The following is a 21,517-nucleotide window of genomic DNA, read 5'->3' on the forward strand; positions in this document are numbered from 1 at the left end:
CTGGCACAGTCTTGGCACAAAGTTGTGTGGTGTTTGTGGAGGGAATCAAAATGGACGACAGTCAGCGACTCATGTTTATGTGACATCACAGGAAAACAAAGGATATGAATCACTGTAACAAATACATAGACAAATCTATATGCATGAATAAAATAGGACATCCATCATGATTTTGTAACAAAGTCCAAATTTTGGAGATTTTAACTCCTTTAACTACAGTGGTGCTTGAAAGTTTGTGAACTCTTTAGAATTTTCTATATTTCTGCGTAAATATGACCCAAATCATCATCAGATTTTCACATAAGCCCTAAAAGTAGATCAAGAGAACCCAGATAAACAAATGAGACAAAAATATTATACTTGGTCATTTATTTATTACATATCTGTGAGTGGCAAAAGTATGTGAACCTCTAGGATTAGCAGTTAATTTGAAGGTGAAATTAGAGTCAGGTGTTTTCAATCAATGGGATGACAATCAGGTGTGAGTGGGCACCCTGTTTTATTTAAAGAACAGGGATCTATCAAAGTCTGATCTTCACAACACATGGTTGTGGAAGTGTATCATGGCACGAACAAAGGAGATTTCGGAAGACCTCAGAAAAAGCGTTGTTGATGCTCATCAGGCTGGAAAAGGTTATAAAACCATCTCTAAAGAGTTTGGACTCCACCAATCCAGTCAAACAGACTGTGTACAAATGGAGGAAATTCAAGACCATTGTTACCCTCCCCAGGAGTGGTCGACCAACAAAGATCACTCCAAGAGCAAGGCGTGCAATAGTTGGTGAGGTCACAAAGGACCCCAGGGTAACTTCTAAGCAACTGAAGGCCTCTCTCACATTGGCTAATGTTAATGAGTCCACCATCAGAACACTGAACAATGGTGTGCATGGCAGGGTTGCAAGGAGAAAGCCACTGCTCTCCAAAAAGAACATTGCTACTCATCTGCAGTTTGCTAAAGATCACATGGACAAGCCAGAAGGCTATGGGAAAAATGTTTTGTGGACGGATGAGACCAAAATAGAACTTTTTGGTTTAAATGAGAAGCGTTATGTTTGGAGAAAGGAAAACACTGCATTCCAGCATAAGAATCTTATCCCATCTGTGAAACATGGTGGTGGTAGTATCATGGTTTGGGCCTGTTTTGCTGCATCTGGGCCAGGACAGCTTGCCATCATTGATGGAACAATGAATTCTGAATTATACCAGCGAATTCTAAAGGAAAATGTCAGGACATCTGTCCATGAACTGAACCCTCAAGAGAAGGTGGGTCATGCAGCAAGACAATGACCCTAAGCACACAAGTCATTCTACCAAAGAATGGTTAAAGAAGAATAAAGTGAATGTTTTGGAATGGCCAAGTCAAAGTCCTGACCTTAATCCAATCGAAATGTTGTGGAAGGACCTGAAGCGAGCAGTTCATGTGAGGAAACCCACCAACATCCCAGAGTTGAAGCTGTTCTGTACGGAGGAACGGGCTAAAATTCCTCCAAGCCGGTGTGCAGGACTGATCAACAGTTACCGGAAACATTTAGTTGCAGTTATCAGATACTGAAAGCAAAGGTTCACATACTTTTGCCACTCACATATGTAATATTGGATGATTTTCCTCAATAAATAAATGACCAAGTATAATATTTTTGTCTCATTTGTTTAACTGGGTTCTCTTTATCTACTTTTAGGACTTGTGTGAAAATCTGATGTTTTACGTCATATTTATGCAGAAATATGGAAAATTCTAAAGGATTCACAAACTTTCAAGCACCACTGTACTTCTGATTCCTGATCCTCACTGATATGGAACTGTAAGACCCTGTGACATGAGCTTTGAACGTGTAGAAAACAGAAGAGAAATATCAAACAAGGTGTTTGAAATGACACAAATTCAGTTTATTTTCTTTCAAAAAAATGGATGGAACTGTTCGACTAAATTACATGTTGATCCAACAGCAACGAATATTTCTGGACTTGAAGATATTGTTATTGTTTATTCGCATATATAAGACATTAAATCATAATAATAGCAATAAAAAAAAACCATGCAGGTTATTGATAAGTAGCACTAAACAGTACTCTATAAATTCTAATAGACCATTAACAAATATTCGTGACAACTTGATATAATTTAGTCTTTAAAAACAACAAAAAAATAGAGCCAAAGATCGTAAGAATCATAAGACTAACATAAAACTAGTTACCCAGCTGTGCAAACACTGGGCTATAGTGAACGTTTTTAAGATGTGTTATTTTTGTGCGTGTTTATTTTGTATTTTTTTTTTTTTAATGCACTTATTCAGTCAGTCAATTATCCTGGAAATTCCCATCCAAAAAGTCGTATAATACAGTATATAGTGTATGCGCATGCTTGTAACATTATATATGAATAACAGCTTTAGTTCTTCAGATGCAACAAAATCTGTGAAGGCACTTGAAGCTTGTAAAAAAAGCACTAGAGCACTGATCAGGTTCACTTTATCATGTAAACAATTCTAATTGTAATATAAGGACTCACTCAGTCTTGTTTTTTGAAAATACAACCTGTTGCTAAAAATAATGGTGCAGATTATAAAGCCATATGGAAGAAAACTCAAATCCTGACAGCCTGATCAGTCGAGAACCTACAGATCCCTGTTGTTGCTGCTGAGGAGTTTGGGGTATGACGTTCCAATAGCACGTCCATAACGATAAACCACAATCTCCAGTAAGTACTCGTCCACTTTGACAATGGCGTTGGTAACGTGTTCATTACTCTGGAGGAAGATGATGGTGAAGAGTGCCACCTCAAACTCAGGGCTGACACCAATGAAGGAGCTTCCCACTGGCTTCACCAGGCCTTTCCAGCTGAACTGCAGGTTAACGACGTGATCGTTCGCATCCGGCTGCGAGAAGTGAACACATGACCAACTCAAACAGATGAGACATGGAGTAAAACAGAACGATACTGATTGCTTTAATGATGATGCATCCAACCTTAGTAGTTACATCGTAATGCATCATTGTAATGCTATGAATTGTCGTAACATTCTTAAATATTCTAAAATGTGTTCATTCATTAACGTTTAACTGAAAGGTACTGGATGAATGGAGGCACAAATGGACTCAACATACAGTATATTAAAGCTAGACTGCCTTTCAGATTTTTCAAGTGTAGGTCATAAAAAGAATTTTCCCCCGACACACAATTATTTTTGTTTAGTGCACCAAAAGCTACTGAATTCAAATTACAGACTTCCAATTTTATTCGTTTTTTTAAAATAGAACAATTAATGAATTTACGGCCACGTGGCCCTAAATTCTCCGCTATTTTTTCCTGCTTCACCATGACCCAATTCAAGATACTACGTCATGCATCACATGGTGGGCTTTCCCCGTTCGCACAAGGCATTGTGGGGATACAAATTTGAAAAAGGAGAGAAAAATAGAGGACGCGAATGAAACGTGAAAGACAGACTACAGTAACAGAAGGCGAGAAGAAAAGACGTTATGTTATATACGAAGGAAAGGAAACGCAAGACCGAACTAATAAATATCGGCGCTCAGCGAGCACCTCGGTGTGATCAGCTGTTCATTTAGCGACAAAATGATGGAACTGTCAGTGCACGGTCAAGGTAAACCTGTAGATGGCAGCTGCCGTAAAACCCAAAAGAAGAAGGTGGTAAACCTGCGCATGTGCACACGACTTCCTCTGTCTGCTTGACTGCGCGAAGCAAGCAATTTCATGCACATTCTTTGCTATAATCCCCTCAAATTAAATAACTTCCCAGCCACAGAATGGCCTGGATTTATTTTTTGAGATATTACAGAAATAAATATACATCACAATGACCAGAGGGAGCTAAATAAACGTCATCGATTTTATGAAATCGAAAGGCCGTCTAGCTTTAAAGTACAAACTCGAAGCACTCCCTTCTGAAATGGATTTACCTGGAAAAATGTCAATTTTTTTAAGCTTACTAATGAAGAATGACATCATTAGCACATTTTGCCAGTAGCCAAGCTCTATTTTACCCCTTAGTGGACGAACAGACTAGTTCTGCTTTCTAATCTTTCAAAATCAGTTACAGACCTCGAGACAATTTCAACTCAAAGACAAATTCTGAATTCACTTGGCGGACTCATGTTTGTTACCACTGCTTTAATCTACAATGACTGCATGTTATGCGTTATTAGACTGATCGCTGAGAGACTGTACTATTACAAGACTATGTCAATGATTAACATACCATGTCTTTATCTCTGGCCTTGTAGCCCTTGTAGTCGATAACGTTCAGCTTCTCCTGCAGGTAAAACTGAACCCAGTTATGAAGACCCATGATCTCTTTCCCGTACTTGGTCTCACCAACAAACACGTGTTCAAATCCACACGAATCTTCACTGTATTGGGGACAAAGAGACTCTTTACATCCTTGACATAAAAACAAACAAACACAAATGCATTACATATTGATTAAACTGTGAACAAGGTCATGAACTAGAACGTGACCCTAAATGAGAAAGTAATTATATACATGAACAGCTCTTGGTTTTCATTTTAAAACTGAAAGCCCTAATGAGGAATCATCTCATTATCTCTAGCCGCTTTATCCTGTTCTACATGGTCGCAGGCAAGCTGGAGCCTATCCCAGCGGACTACGGGCGAAAGGCGGGGTACACCCTGGACAAGTCGCCAGGTCATCACAGGGCTGACACATAGACACAGACAACCATTCACACTCACATTCACACCTACGGTCAATTTAGAGTCACCAGTTAACCTAACCTGCATGTCTTTGGACTGTGGGGGAAACCGGAGCACCCGGAGGAAACCCACGCAGACATGGGGAGAACATGCAAACTCCACACAGAAAGGCCCTCGACGGCCACGGGGCTCGAACCCGGACCTTCTTGCTATGAGGCAACAGCGCTAACCACTACACCACCGTGCCGCCAATGAGGAATCAGTCTAGTTACAACAAGTAGAACCTGACAGCAGCAGCCAAAACAGGGCTGGCTCTGCTGCCAAAAATAGGGCTCGAGTTCCTGAACATGAACGTGTATGTAACATCTCTGTATGACAAACCAATAGGAAGCTACTGAAGAGAAAAATTCAGACATTTGACCTTGCTGTGACCTTGACCTTGTTTGGATCAATTCCAAAAAGGAAAATCAGTTGATCTGCTGGTTACAATGACAAATTCATATAAAATCTTAAACTTTCTTTCAGCCACTCATTCTTCAGATACTGCTCGAAAGAGAACATTGTATGGAACCTGAAAACATAATGCCTTCACTACCTAGTGACAGAAAAAAGGTAAAATGTTAAGAAAACAAACATTCAACCCAAACAAAATCCAAAAAATAAAAAACTCCTTTACACGGACAGATAACAGTCATACAAGACATGTTCATATTTGTACCTGCATACTGTGTGCGTTTTTCTTTTAAAATAAATTATCCCTGGGCGCTGACATCTTACAGACCACGAGTTGGCCTAGTGGTTGGAGTATCCGCCTCTCGATCGGGTCATGCCAAAGACCATCGTAAAAATGGTACCTACTGCTGTCTGGTAAAAGCACACTTATTGCAGTGGGGAGAAAAATTCAGACATTTGACGTTGATGCGAGGGGGGAGCCAAACTCTCGCGGTTACCAGAGGACTAGACCCCCACTGTAACCCTAGCTGTACAGACGAGAGGCCGAGGCCTATCGAAATGGAGATCAGCGCTGCACCCATACGCCTTAAAGCGTTGGTTAGTACTGGGACAGGAGACTGCCTGAGAAGACCAGATTCTGGCGTGAGAGGGACTTTGGCTTTTTTTTTTTTTTTGCTGACATCTTACTCTCTCTGAGGTTCAAATATCTTGCTCCGAGTACAAATTACGTGAGAGGATCCAAGATTGTGACATCACTTACACGCTACATGACTTACCAAAGCTGAGATCTCGTGGATACATCACTTCAATTATTTATTTATTTTTAAGAATTAGAAGCCTTTATTTGACGGCTCTGGGTTACAAAGGTAAACGGCGTACTAGTGAACCGCTAACGTCACAAGCGGATATCCGGTTTCGGCGCAAATGGCTGCATCCAGGTAAGCCTATTTTGAGCAATATCATAACTTTTAAAAAAGGATAAATTGTTATAAAGTTATATTTTTAATTTAAGCATGCGGGGAGCACATCAGGGCACTTGCCGTGATCAGCAAACGGCATTTGTGGTTTTGTTTGGCTTTAAGCTAGAGATCTTCCAGAAAAGGGCTTAAGAAATTTCACATCGGTGACAAACAATTTCCACATCACACAAGTGTGGGGGACATTTTACATAGTTAGTTTCACAACTGTAAAAATAAATTAATTAATTTAAAAAAAAAAAACATGCACAGGCAAAATTCTTTGTATGCAGTCCATGCTTGTGTCCTGTTTGTGGCTTTCATCTATAGTGCCATCTAGTGGACGTTTGATTCATGGCAACTCATTAACATACTTCAAGTGGATTCATCTCATCTCATCTCATTATCTCTAGCCGCTTTATCCTGTTCTACAGGGTCGCAGGCGAGCTGGAGCCTATCCCAGCTGACTACGGGCGAAAGGCGGGGTACACCCTGGACAAGTCGCCAGGTCATCACAGGGCTGACACATAGACACAGACAACCATTCACACTCACATTCACACCTACGGTCAATTTAGAGTCACCAGTTAACCTAACCTGCATGTCTTTGGACTGTGGGGGAAACCGGAGCACCCGGAGGAAACCCACACGGACACGGGGAGAACATGCAAACTCCACACAGAAAGGCCCTCGCCGGCCCCGGGGCTCGAACCCAGGACCTTCTTGCTGTGAGGCGACAGCGCTAACCACTACACCACCGTGCCGCCCAAGTGGATTCAAAAGATTATAAACAAACAAACAAACAAAACACTTAATGCTAATGCCATCAAAATGTCCTCTGACCAACTACAGACTTAAAAGCAATTCAAAGTAGTCTTCAGTCTCAGCTGACTCAAAGAAAAAGGGAAAAAAAAAACAAAAAACAACGAGCTACAGTTTTGGTGAACCCTTCATGTCTCAAAGAAGGTTCCAAGCAGAATCATATCATATTTTATATATATATATATATATATATATATATATATATATATATATATATATATATATATATATATAAAAATAAAAGTGATTCCACACTTATGGGTACTGAAATGGGGACATGAACTTATTCACCTAAAACCATTTCTTTTTTTACCATCAGGTCACAAAACATGTAATCTTTAATGAATGATATGTTAAAAGCTAACTTTAATTTTCTGAGATGTAATAAAAACATATTTATATGCCAAAGTCAAGCCTATGAGTTCCAAAATGATGTCTGTTACATTACTTCTGTTACGATCGTCCATCTCACGTCTGTTACAAATTAATTACAATCTAGCTCTATACCATGTTAATCTTATTGAAAGAATGTGTATGTTTATTCTACTACACATGTTTATTAATTATATTTGCTAAAACATCACCTTCCTATGTTTCAAAAAGTAATTCTACATTGTTAAAATTGAGAATATATGTGTCCACAACACTTCTGTTACGTTCTGACTTTGGCATATAAATATGTTTTTATTACATCTCAGAAAATTAAAGTTAGCTTTTAACATATCATTCATTAAAGATTACATGTTTTGTGACCTGATGGTAAAAAAAGAAATGGTTTTAGGTGAATTTTTAAAAATAAAGTTCATGTCCCCATTTCAGTACCCATAAGCGTGGAATCACTCATATATATATATATATATATATATATATATATATATATATATATATATATATATATATATATATATAAAAAAACCAAACAAACTGACTTAAGCCAGTTTCAGTGTGAGCTGGCCTGGGAGGGGGTGTCATTTTGTATTTTTTTTTTTGTACTCACCCTCCACTTCTGTCTCTGTGATAGAGTTTGAACCAGATGTCAAAGAGCTGCCTTTTAAACTGAGAAACGTCACAGGAGGCTTGTCCTTTACTGACTAAATACCCATGAGCACGCTGAAAGACAAATAGCTGGAATCAGTCTCCAGAACAAGCTTCTTCACAGTATAAAAATGGCTCGTATCAGTAACCAACACTTGGATATAAACCGCTGGAACTGTACCTTCATGACCTTGGTCTGCAGGATGGCATCGAGGAAGATGTTGTTCTCCTCCAGCTCCTCATGAGTCACTTTCTCCGCCACACCTGTGGACATCTCATAGTTGTCCAAGAGTTTTATGAAGCCTAAAGAGAGAAATATTGAGAGTGATATTAAGAAGACAAACCTTAGAGATCTCTTACCACTTTAAATAAATGAATTCTGCGTTATGATTTAATTTGATTTTCCTCCGTCATGGAATGTATTTTCATAACAACTGTGAGAAAGAATTGTCAGTCAAATATGAGGGAGAACACACACACACACACACACACACACACACACACACACACACACACACACACACACACACACTTCATGCCCAACTGGTATCAACCAAGGTAAGCTTTTATGAAGCTGAATCTTAAATGACAATCCAATTAGGCAAATTAAAAACTCTCTATAGCGACTACAATGCCACTTGTAGTTTGCATATACACTGCCTCGCCAAAAACTCGCCATTTGTATTCAAATAAACAACAAGTGTTGCCAGGTAAAACAAACCTCACCCGGCAGCACTTATTTTATACCTATATGTTGATAATGGTAATATTTTTCAATCATCAGCTGTCAGGTTATAGTCCTATGAAAATCCATGACCTTGAGTTTGACATTTCAAAGTCACTCAAGGTCAAAGATCATGGTGCCAAATGAAAGGCCATATGGACGTTCTTGTATGCTCATGATAGTAAACATTTGTCTATCGGCAACCGTTTGAGTTACAATGGAAAATATATGTTATTTTGACTGAAAGGTTGACCTTTCCAGCGACCTTGACCTGATTACCCACAAAATTTTATCAGGTAATCTACGGACCATTGCCCACCTACCCTGAAAATTTGAAGTCAAATCGGTGCAACTGTCTAGATGCTAGATTGTTAACAGACAGACACACAAACAAACAAACAAACCGCACTGATTACAATACCTCACCCCGCTTACTCCGTCGTGGGCAATGTAAATACTTGCGAGCCTTTGATTGGATAATTACTGCTGTGATTAATGTTTCAGCTGGCAACAATTCTTTTAACCCAAACTGATGCAGTGAGTAGCTTCTCATTTTTTAAACAGACATGTCAGAAGTCGTATTTTACGCTCATGGAAAAGATGTTACTGTGTTCCAGAAGGGTCAAATTATTGGCCTGCATCAAGCAAAGAAAACAACTACGAAGATTACTGACAGGACTGGAATCGGGTTAATAAGTGTCCAATGCATTAATAAAACCTGGAAGTTTAGTGGTGAATCATCAACTTCCTGAAAGAAATGTGGTCATGGGGAAACAAATCTTGACCATGAAACGCTTGGTAAAGTCGAATCATTGGACACACACACAAAAAGAAAAGTAGAACTCATGACTTTAACAGTGAAGGCAAGAGTATTTTTACACACACACACACACACACACACACACACACACACACACACACACACGAGAACTCACAGGATTGTGATTAAACAGCTGTGTGGCCATAAGAAACCCATTTGTTAGTGAGACTAATCAGAAGAAAAGGCTTCAGCCTGCTAGGAAGCATAAAGATTGGACTCTGGAACAACGGAAAAAGGTCATGTGGTCTGATGAGTCCGGATTTACCCTATACATAGTTTTCACTGACGTCACAGCATTCCGGGGAACGCCCTCCAGCCGCCATCTTGTGGGTCAAACAAAACGGACCATCGCCATTACCGGCTACGTTATCCCGGACAAATTTATGAAGTTGTATAGTCAGTTTTCTAATATAAAGATCAATGTCAGCAAAATCAAGCAAACAGAAGCATATAAATACATTAGACGACATCTCACGACAACAGTATGCAGCCAAACTGGCCTTGATTGGGGGAATTGACCCCTACGAAGTGGACAAAGATGCATTTTCAAGTGACTATGCAGGGCTGCCAAAGCCTGAAACTGCCAAAGCCTCCTCCAAAGCCTGAAACTGACTTCATCAAACTTTAAAGGCTGTCTGATATATACAACTTTATATATTCTAGCATTAAATAGACTGTTGAATGTTATGCAACCGTAATAAGTTGATTAAACACAAATCAAATCATACAGAATAGACCTAAAATGTTTTTCAAAAATGACCCTTGCGTGAGTGAAGTGACAAGTGTCAAATAGAAACATGACAAACGAGCGATATTAAGTATACATTACAATGTAAACGTACACTCAGCGGTTCCAGTTAGGCATTCTCCAGAGATTGTTTACACGATGTTTTGGTTTCCAAAAACAAACTTAAACACAACTGATTGTTTATTTGAACAACTTACCACTTATAAAATGATCGGAGCAGACTTTGCTGTGTTTGGAAGGCTGATAATCCTTGCGGTTGATTCTCGCAAGCCATAGATTTCTCCTTTGTATGCTGAGTTTCTTTGTTTGCTCGCCTTCGTGCTCCCGTACAGTGGGAATTCCATAAAAGCTCCGCTTGACGTCATCATCTGACCTATTACGACAGCCGTGAATACAACAGGTGTGCACCATTGCTAGCTTTAAATAGCCTGCTTGGGTTCTTTTGAAGACTTTGTACTCGCGCGTTACAATGTGTGCTCAGTGACCCATACGGTAAGCTTGACCCACAAGATGGCCGCCACTAGGGAATCCCCGACTCTGTGACATCATGTGCAAACTATGTATTCCTGAGTGATGGGTGTGTCAGGGTAAGAAGGGAAGCACATGAAGCGATGCACCCATCATGCATAGTGTCCACTGTAGAAGCCTCTGGAGGCAGTGTTATGATCTGGGGTTGCTTCAGTTGGTCAGGTCGAGGCTCAGCAACGTCACGTGGCGATAAAATGAAGTCAGCTGATGACCTGAATGTACTAAATGATCAGGTTATCATCACATCAATGGATTTTTTCTTTTCTGATGGCACGGGGATAAAATTAGGGCTCAAATAGTGAAAGAGTGGCTCAGGAAGCATGAGGAAATATTTTCACACATGAATCGGCCACCACAGAGTCCTGATCTTAACCCTATTGAAAGTCTTTGGGATGCTGGAGGAGACTTTACAGAGTGGTTCGACACGTTTGTCATCAAGACGAGATCTTTGTGAAAAATTAATGCAACTCTGGATGGAAATAAATGTTGTGATGCTGCATAAGAGAGTGTTGAAACAATGGTGTCGCGAATTCGTGCCACAATCAAAGCTAAAAGTGGTCCAACCAAATATTAGCGTGAGAGACTTTATTTTCTGAGCTGTGCAGCGTATTTTGAACAGGAAGCTATTTTGGTTCATTGCTCAGGATAAAACCGTCTGCTGAACACGAACGTATGGAAACACCAGTGGGAAGGATAATGTTTACTGTGCAACACTGCAATCATAAACTGGATGAAGTTATGCAATATTGATGCAGTACTTACTAGCATATGTGGCAATGCTTTTGAGTTTATCCTCGTTGACGTACAAGAACAGAGGAGCATGGGCTTTGTCTCTAGCATTGTTACTGCCGTGGGCCACATAACCAGCCTTCCCCTGAGAAAAAATAAGGAATAAAAACACTCCACAGTGAACAATTTCCATTGATGAATTCGAAAATAAAGTAAACTTATTGCTAATATTAAGAGGGATCCTTCAACGTTTAAACAAATGGATACTGACAGTTCTGTGGTAAGTAAGTATTTAGAGCGGAGTGCAAAAAGGAATTCGATTTATAGTACGTGCGTTTTAAGCTTTACAAATGTTCATTATTACAAGTAACAAAAATGGTCAAATCACGTACATCAAGATTGTAATTACACTGGGGAACAATTTGAAAAAAATTCTGTTGAGTTAGATTTTTATGCTGATTAAAACTAAAATTGGCATGCTGATTCCAAAATTGCAGTCAGTTTTTTTTCTAGCATGTCAAGTTTTTTTCTCCACAGCTTACCCTCCAGATAAACAAAATTCCACTGTAGTAAGACTATTTGAAGGTTATGGAAGAACGTTATCAGGGTAGATGGGATGTACATATGATGGCTGACTATTGTTGGAGCATCAAACGCGATAGTCCTCAAGTTGAACACTCCAGAAAGAGCTATAAATGTAAATTTTTACCTTAACTACTTGCACAGGCAGCACGGTGGTGTAGTGGTTAGCACGGTCGCCTCACAGCAAGAAGGTTTGGGGTTCGAACCCAGCGGCTGGCGAGGGCCTCTCTGTGTGGAGTTTGCATGTTCTCGCCGTGTCTGCGTGGGTTTGCTCCGGTTTCCCCCACAATCCAAAGACATGCAGTTAGGTTAACATGGGGTGGCCTTGGGCTGAGGTGCCCTTGAGCAAGGTACCTAATAGGGTTGGGCGGTATTACGGTAAGAAGGTATCCCGAGGTATCCAAAAGTACCAACGGTATCGGTCTCATTACCGTCATTTTAAAAAAATATATAATATCTAAATAAATATGGAGTACATGAGGTCATAATATAAAATAATAAATTGAAGATCATCCCGAATAACTGTGTGATCGTATTTTCACTAATTCTATCAATTTCCTAAAGTTGTTCTCATCGCGTGCAGGGTTGTTTATGTCGTTACCATGGCAACCCTGCGTGACATTTGGAGTCTGACAGAAAGCTTCGCAAGAGACTGAGACCGCGGTTGAAAGATGGCAAGTCAAGATAACGAGTTAGTGGCAAAAAAAAAAATACAACATCGGCAGTGTGGCAGTATTTTGGTTTCAAACCAAACGAAAAGGGAGAGCCAGCAAACACAGATGAAGCTGTGTGTAAAGTATGTAAGAAGAAAAATCGAAAAAATCTAATATGTCCCCTAAGGCACACCATAGCCTGGGGTACTCCACTTCCATGAGATCTCTCCAATGAGTTGTGTTTTGAGTAGGTTACATGAGTAACAACAAGGTAAAATAATATAACGTATGACATTTGGGATGTGGGTAATAAACGTTTGAAATGTCATCTACTGAAGAAACGGAAGAAAACATCGTAGCGTAAACCGTTAGGTTTCTGGTGGGAATTAGCAATGCGCTTGCTATCTTTGTTGGGTGTGTTAAACCGTATGGATTTAAGTGGAATAATTGTAAGGAGTTATGTGATCAAGACAACGTTTTAAGCAAGGTAAGGCCATTTGATTATTAATTTCCCCGCCATGGCATGACGTGGGCCCATATGATTTTGCCTTGTGCAGCTATCACGCATTTGAATTAGGTTCGCCTCATTTGCGCTGAAGAATATGGTTTATCGCGCAGTCTAAACGGACTTGGATTCTTTTTCTTTTCTTTTTTTATTTCCCATGCTTGAAAGGGTATGATCCTGCTCATCGTGTACTTTTTTTGATGGAGTAGGTGAAATAGTGCTGCAAATGGCGTTTCAACGCAGATATGTGTAAACGACAGTTGAATGCTATTTTCAAGATGAAGGAAGAGTTGCGTGATGCTTTGAAATCTCTTAATCCATTCATCAATGCACAAAATTCGCTTTGCTGCTTAATCCATACCACAATGCACATAATTCGCTATGCTGCTTTTAAATAGTACATTTGAGGCATAGGCGCAGGTCTGGACAAGGTCCGCCGGTGTAGGCGCACGTTACACAGTAGGCCGAAACAAAATATTTTTTTCTCGGTAATACCGTATACCCCGGGAAAACACAGAGACAGTTTAAAGGTATCAAAATTTGGATACCGCCCAACCCTAGTACCTAACCCTTGACTGCTCCCCAGGTGCTCTGGTGTGGCTGCCCACTGCTCTGAGTGTGTGTGTGTGTGTGTGTGTGTGTGTGTGTGTGTGTGTGTGTGTTCACTGCTTCAGATGGGTTAAATGCAGAGGATGAATTTCACTGTACTTGAAGTGTGCATGTGATGAATAAAGGTTTCTTCTTCTTGTACACAATTATAATTACGGTAGCCATATCCTTTGTAAAAACAGTGTTAAATAAACAATGCATTCATGCCTGTTTCTTTCATATTTCACTGTATGTCAATATTTGTAAATTTTTATAAAACAAGCACATATCTATTAAGTACAGTATTTTTCATATTTTTTAAGAAAACGGGGATCCTATAGTTCATAAACTTGACGTGATGGAGAAAAACTGAGATCAGTTTTGGATTCCGCACCCAAAAATTAGTTAAAAACAGCTGTCAGACGTAACTCAACAAAAATACTGTGTTCCCCAGTGTTTTTTATATATAATATAATATATATAATTAAAAAATGTTTGTATTCCCTTTCTGAAAATGCCTTTATACTGCAAGTGCCTGCAATTATAAAATAGATTTAGTAATAGCATTTTGTACTTTCCCAATCAATGGAGTGCTAACCTCTGCATTTAAAATGTACATTTAGTAGTAGTGGGGGGTTTAACACATCAAGACCGTTGTGTTTCGAACCAAACCCTCACCTGTAGATTGATGGTGTAGTCTATTCCTGGCTTCACACGGTTCTCGTCCAGCTTCCACAACTCACTCACGATGGCTGAAAGCTCCTGATCTACAGCAGGACTGCGATCAAATATGAAATTTCAACCAGTAACTTTTTAACTATGCATCCATTCAACATTAAATATTTAAAACAACTGATGCTGTTCATTCATCACAGGCACAGTTCTAGTGTGCTTACTCGTTTGCAATTGAGCAATTTGTAAACATTACCTCTTGCTGGCTTATTATCATTTGTTCATTCATTGAAGCGGAATAAAAGACAAACAAATAGAGCACAAAAGCACCAGAACTGCGAATGAATAGATAAATAGATAGATTTACTGGACTGATCCCAAGTAAATCAATCTATCTATCTATCTATCTATCTATCTATCTATCTATCTATCTATCTATCTATCTATCTATCTATCCATCCATCCATCCATCCATCCATCCATCCATCCATCCATCCGCAGTATTGTATCAGGACTCCTGTCTCAGGCCCTGTATCATGTTTCATATTCTACCAAACACGACCATAAAACATACCATGCCTGCAAAACATGATGCATTGTGTTACGGGAAAAGGACCAATTATGACGAGGTCATGCAAAGATATTACCACTCCAAAGATGATCAATTTGCAAAACAGCACATCCTGAAGTCTTCAATCCTCTTATACCATCGTAAATATTGGTGGCACTAACAATTTTCAATGTATTAAATAATCAAATCAGTGATTTTTTCCCCCGTTTATAGCTATATTTTAACGTTCTGCAACATCAACCAAGTTCCTACAGCAACAGATGTTCCCTTGCCAGCTTCCCTCCCTCCCCCCCCCCCAAAAAAAAGGGTGGGCCTTCATCATGTCACTGGGAAGCCACAAAGGCCTCTACCCTGAAGACTTTGTGTTGCAACAAAATAAACTCCAACTATTGAAAATCCTGACTGGTTGACTTCTTCCAAAAATGCTCTTGTCCCAGAAGAGCTATATGAACTTGTACCATAAACAATTATATACGTAATTTACCAGCTGGGAGGTCCGTATCGTGAAATACCGTGACCGAGGTCTTGAAAGTACTGAGCCGAGGTCAGTATTCAAGGCCGAGGTCACGGTATTTCACCATACGGACCAACCTTAAGCTGGTAAATAATATATTTATTTTTTTCTTTACCAAATTCTAACAGAAAACGAGAGCGCCCGAAAGGGAAAACCGAGCCGAGCCGCCATTTTGAATCCTCATTCACGTCTATAATGCAAATTGCTTCCTCCTCAGTAAATAAGTGCACTTCCATGGCAGGAAAATAATTACATTTTGCCGCCTATGTAGTCCCCTATTTATACAAAACCGAGCCATTCAGGATTCAGCCATGTTTTTGCTCGGCGTTAGCAACAGTTTTTAGTTTTTTCCTGAAATGTTTTCTTTTATTTCTTCTTCCTCAGGGTAGTAAAACTCGCTTTCGCTGTGAAGACTGTCGTTATCGCTATCCATGCTGTAAAATTAATGCTATTTTCCTGAGAAATGCTGGCAAAAATTTATAAGATTTTTGATAATCTTATAAATAAATCTTATAAAAAAAAAAAAAATAAAAAAAAAATAAATGTTGACAAAAAAATGCTACTATGTTTGTTGTTGTTGTGAATGAGCGAGTCGCCAGAGGTCCATAACCGGGGTCCGTAACTGGGGTCCATATCCTAGGATACGGACCCGCTCACCAGCCAATCAGAGCGCAGGATTTGATGGAAACCGGACCACGAAAAAAATAAAATACATTATTAAACAATCTATGTGCAGCATTTACTCAACAAGTCCCTGTGTAAGCTGTTCATATAGAAAGAACGTATTAGCATGTTAGTATAAACCTGTGATTTGCCAACAGTCAGTATTATTGTCAGAGCTGCCGTGATATAGACAATTAACACCTTCTGATCAATCGCAATGGAAAATTCAATAGTGCTGATTGATTTTATTTAGTAAATTCAATGTAAATACTTACAAACTATATGATAATATAAAAAGATAATACTGTGCAAAAGTACTGAGTGCAAAATACGAGTACCGTATTTTTCGGACTATAAGTCGCACTTTTTTTCATGGTTCGGCTGGCCATGCGACTTATACTCCGGTGCGACGTATATGTGTTTTTTTTTTTTCACCGCAGAATAACTGGAGCTGATGCTGAGTCTGACGACAGCCACGCAGAAGAAGAGGAAACGGCGCTTCATCTGCCGCTGGAGGCAGAGTTGTTCAGAAGCGACACCGAGGATGAGGAATTCAATGGATTTGCTGATTTGGAGTGAAATCATCAGCTTGATAAACTTGATTGACCTGTGTTTTATTATTAATGATAGGCCTATAGTTATTTAAATAAGTTATGTAGTGATTTTAGGCAGTGCTTAATTTGTGAAGTGGGAGGTCCCAGAACGCAGGAGGTGGGTGGGTCCGGCGACTCAAAAAAAAAAAAAGGCGGGGGATGGTTTACTATAACTTTACGCACATGCGCTTATTGTGTGTGTAAAATAATAATAATAATAATAATAATAATAATAATAATATCAGACATTATGATCTTAGAAAACGCTTTAGTGACAAACAGTTACAGACAGTAATATGTCGTGATATTATATTATAAAATATTAATTTTTATTAGTCTATATATTAAATTATATATTACATTTATCTTCTAAAATAACAGACTGTACTCATCACAACCGGTTTATTTCACCATTGGAGATCAGATCACACAAGACATGAGTTAAATGACTCATTTTAAGGATTTAAGTAGGGGATTTAAAAGCGGTTGTTGTTTTTTTTTTTTCACTAGACGCCGGTTGTTTTTACTACCGTACCTGTCTTTGGAGATGATATACCTATAGCCTACTTGACCTCTGATTTGATTAAATAAAATTCGACAAAAATGAAGAATGACACTCCTCGATGATGACTACAGCTTTAATAACACAGATGAAAGAGCCATGGGGCGATAAGCCCTACCGGTAAAAATATTCTAAACGCAAACTGATTAATGCATCAGTAATAGGCTACTAATATTAGTTATAATAATAATATAGGCTATTAGTAATAACGATAGTGATAGTATTAAAGATAGTAGTAGATATTTAAAATAATCAGACTAGGCTACTTACAGGGCAAAGGGCGCGTTATCACTGCTCAGCTGTTCATTTATTAAATAAACAATGCAGTCGTGCAGTAACCACGCGCCGCTTATCAGATACAATCACAGATTCTATGGATAGAATAACCCTTTAAAAAAGTGCGACTTGTAGTCCGGTGCGACGTATATATGTTTTTTTCATCTTCATAATGCATTTTTTGGCTGATGCGACTTAAACTCCGGAGCGACGTATAGTCCGGAAAATACGGTAAACACATACCTGTATCAAAATTAACAGGACAAAGACAATATAATAACAGAAGACTAGTTCGATAATAACATAATAAAAGGGTTGAGTTCTTCCGCTAAAAGCTGTTGAGATAAAAAAAAAAAGGCTCGGACTAGATGTTTGAAAGCACTGTGGTAAAACTGCTTACGACAAACAATCCAGAGGGAAATTATACTGTTAATCACACAACCTCAAAATCTCATCTCATTATCTCTAGCCGCTTTATCCTGTTCTACAGGGTTGCAGGCAAGCTGGAGCCTATCCCAGCTGACTACGGGCGAAAGGCGGGATACACCCTGGACAAGTCGCCAGGTCATCACAGGGCTGACACATAGACACAGACAACCATTCACACTCACATTCACACCTACGGTCAATTTAGAGTCACCAGTTAACCTAACCTGCATGTCTTTGGACTGTGGGGGAAACCGGAGCACCCGGAGGAAACCCACACGGACACGGGGAGAACATGCAAACTCCGCACAGAAAGGCCCTTGCTGGCCACGGGGCTCTAACGCGGACCTTCTTGCTGTGAGGCGACAGCGCTAACCACTACACCACCGTGCCGCCCAACCTCAAAATACGATTCAAAAATATAATATAAATGTATTGATACTTACTCAAAATTTCAAATGTGTCTATAAAAAATAACGACAAGCCAAATCTAATTCTGAGGTGGCTCCTCTTGTATGGCGTACAGAGACTCTACCTTAACCGCTCTCTGAATAACAGTTTAAGTGTTTCCCAACATGTCTCGAGCTGCTGTAGATTACGCTATCATTACAGCCTGCTATTAAAACAAAGCATTTTAAACACAATCTTCAAAACATAAGGCTTTTAGCTCTGTAATTTATTTTATATCCCAAGAAGTAGCCGTACTAAGCCACTTTCAAACCTACAGAAGAAGTGGTATACTATTAACATACTGCTTACTACAACAGTATAGTGACGGAGTATTTTGATATTAGATTACTATTTAGTACAGTCGTTGGGGTCATGTTTGTGTTCTTGCATTCTGTTCAGGTCAAGTACGACCCTTTTATTTGGCACAAAGTGGAACCATACTAAAACGGGGAAGCCATGGCCTAATGGTTAGAGAAGCAGAATTTTTGGAACACGTTCAAAATTTCACCGACGAAGGAGCGACACTCTGCGACTTATGCGAGGAAATTGAGAAGCCCTGCGAATGTTTCAAGACACTTTTGAAACTCTCTCGTGAATGACGTTCGCAATTTGTGTCGCAGCCCAGTGAGATACTGGCTTTACATGCCAATCCTGAGATCGAGATGCTGACCTCGTCTGCTCCTCGGACCTGCCTGATCCATCCTGGTGCCCTGTGTCTGGTTGGAGTCTCATCGCATCGCTCCTGTGGAGGACGGCCCCATATGGACAGTTGAAAGTCACACCTGGAGGACGCTCTGGACACTTACAGTAATGCTTTTATGGCTGAGGACTACAGTTGACTTGCTAACTTTAGGACTGCGGTTGTCATGAACAGTTTTGCACTCAAGTTTCCATCAGTGAAGAGTTTATAACATCAACGAAACTGACTTCATGTTAAAAGGTGTTAATGTTGTAGTCATGTTGTCTGTTGTAGTTGTGCTAACCACTACACCACCATGCTGGCTGCATGGTGGTGTAGTGGTTAGCATGGTCGCCTCACAGCAAGAAGGTTCCGGGTTCGAACCCAGTGGCCGGCGAGGGCCTTTCTGTGCGGAGTTTGCATGTTCTCCCCATGTCTACGTGGGTTTCCTCTGGGTGCTCTGGTTTCCCCCACAATCCAAAGACATGCAGTTAGGTTGACGTGGGGCGGCCTTGAGCTGAAGTGCCCTTGAGCAAGGTACCTAACCCCTGACTGCTCCCTGGGCGCTCTAGTGTGGCTGCCCACTGCTCTGGGTGTGTGCGCGTGTTCACTGCTTCAGATGGGTTAAATGCAAAGGATGAATTTCACTGTGCTTGAAGTGTGCATGTGACGAATAAAGGTTTCTTCTTCTTCTTGTCCAAATGAGGATGGGTTCCCTTTTGAGTCTCTCGAGGTTTCTTCTTCATGTCGTCTGAGGGAGTTTTTCCTTGCCACCGTCGCCACAGGCTTCCTCATTGGGGATAGATTAGGGATAAAATTCTCTCATGTTTTAAGTCGGTCAAATTCTGTAAAGCTGCTTTGCGACAATGCTTATTGTTAAAAGCGCTATACAAATAAACTTGACATTTCAGGCAACTGGGGCGGCACGGTGGTGTAGTGGTTAGCGCTGTTGCCTCACAGCAAGAAGGTCCGGGTTCGAGCCCCGGGGCCGGCGAGGGCCTTTCTGTGTGGAGTTTGCATGTTCTCCCCGTGTCCGCGTGGGTTTCCTCCGGGTGCTCCGGTTTCCCCCACAGTCCAAAGACATGCAGTTAGGTTAACTGGTGACTCTAAATTGACCGTAGGTGTGAATGTGAGTGTGAATGGTTGTCTGTGTCTATGTGTCAGCCCTGTGATGACCTGGCGACTTGTCCAGGGTGTACCCTGCCTTTCGCCCGTAGTCAGCTGGGATAGGCTCCAGCTTGCCGGCGACCCTGTGGAACAGGATAAAGCGGCTAGAGATAATGAGATGAGATTTCAGGCAACTGATGAATTTCCCATCCAGGCACAATAAAGTCAGCCAGGCTGTTTATTTTCTGGAAACAGTCTAACTAGTGTCTGTCTCAATCAATTTAGCTATTCAACAAAAGACAACTGTGTCATATTTGAGTGAAAAAACGTGGTTTCAAGACATTTCTTCCTGCTTGTTTCTTCTCACAGCATCACATGACATAGAAATAAACAGCATCTGTGTTACAGGCTGTTATGCAAAAAAAAAAGAGGAAGAAGAAGAAAAACAAAAACCCCACCCACAAACCACACTTCTTCTCGCCCAAAACTCACGGATGTTTGTCACAAAACTCTATAATAATAATAATAATAATAATAATAATAATAATATAGTTTAGCATTTTGCATGAAATAACTTTACAGATCTTTTGACAACTGAAGATATAAATATAGAGGATAGTTTCTGCTCTTCAGCCATCTGTTTTACTGGTTTGTTTTTTAATAAAACAACAAACCAGTCAAGTCAAAAACGCCTCCATGCATTTTATAGTATAAAACTCATCAAGCTATTTTATGAGTTTATTGGGAAAACGAAACTATGACAATTTTTAAAGCGAGCACACACAGAGTAATATTATAATTAAATACTATATCAAAATGATAAATAAAAAGATAAATCTGTATCTAATCTTACCGTCGAGCCATTATTGCAGAGCAATGCGAACTTCTTAACCTCACTGGCTTTATTCAGATGATGCAGGAAGTTAGTGGACCTGTCCATCAATTTTACTAGCATTAAAGTCTGGCCAATAGGAGTTAAGAAAATAAAACTTAAAGCCCGCCCAGTTTTGGAGTTGGTTACACGTGATTGGCTGTAAGTCTTGAATACAAACAATGTAGTGGGCGTGGTTTACAAGACAAACCCGGAAAGATAGAAGAGGATGGGGTTTGAGGATGGTTGCAGTTAGACTTAAAACTTGAAATCAAATTATTTGGATACGTGTATATTTACAAATGGTTCTAAAGA

At 39.9% G+C, this 21,517-nt stretch overlaps 1 protein-coding gene across 1 annotated transcript; it reads right to left on the minus strand.

Moving 5' to 3' along the window:
• Positions 1–1,901: 1,901 nt before the first annotated feature.
• si:dkey-222f8.3 (Poly(U)-specific endoribonuclease-C-like) lies at positions 1,902–21,272 on the minus strand. The gene is made up of 7 exons (XM_060903309.1): positions 21,185–21,272; positions 14,497–14,596; positions 11,524–11,635; positions 8,123–8,244; positions 7,904–8,016; positions 4,221–4,371; positions 1,902–2,876 (listed from the first exon to the last, which is right to left on the minus strand). The coding sequence occupies exons 1-7, from the start codon at positions 21,193–21,195 to the stop codon at positions 2,616–2,618; spliced, it is 870 nt and encodes a 289-aa protein (XP_060759292.1). The 5' UTR covers positions 21,196–21,272; the 3' UTR covers positions 1,902–2,615.
• Between the last annotated feature and the right edge of the window lie 245 nt (positions 21,273–21,517).

Source organism: Neoarius graeffei, chromosome 21 (assembly GCF_027579695.1).
Source record: "Neoarius graeffei isolate fNeoGra1 chromosome 21, fNeoGra1.pri, whole genome shotgun sequence".
NCBI classification, from domain to species: Eukaryota; Metazoa; Chordata; class Actinopteri; order Siluriformes; family Ariidae; genus Neoarius; species Neoarius graeffei.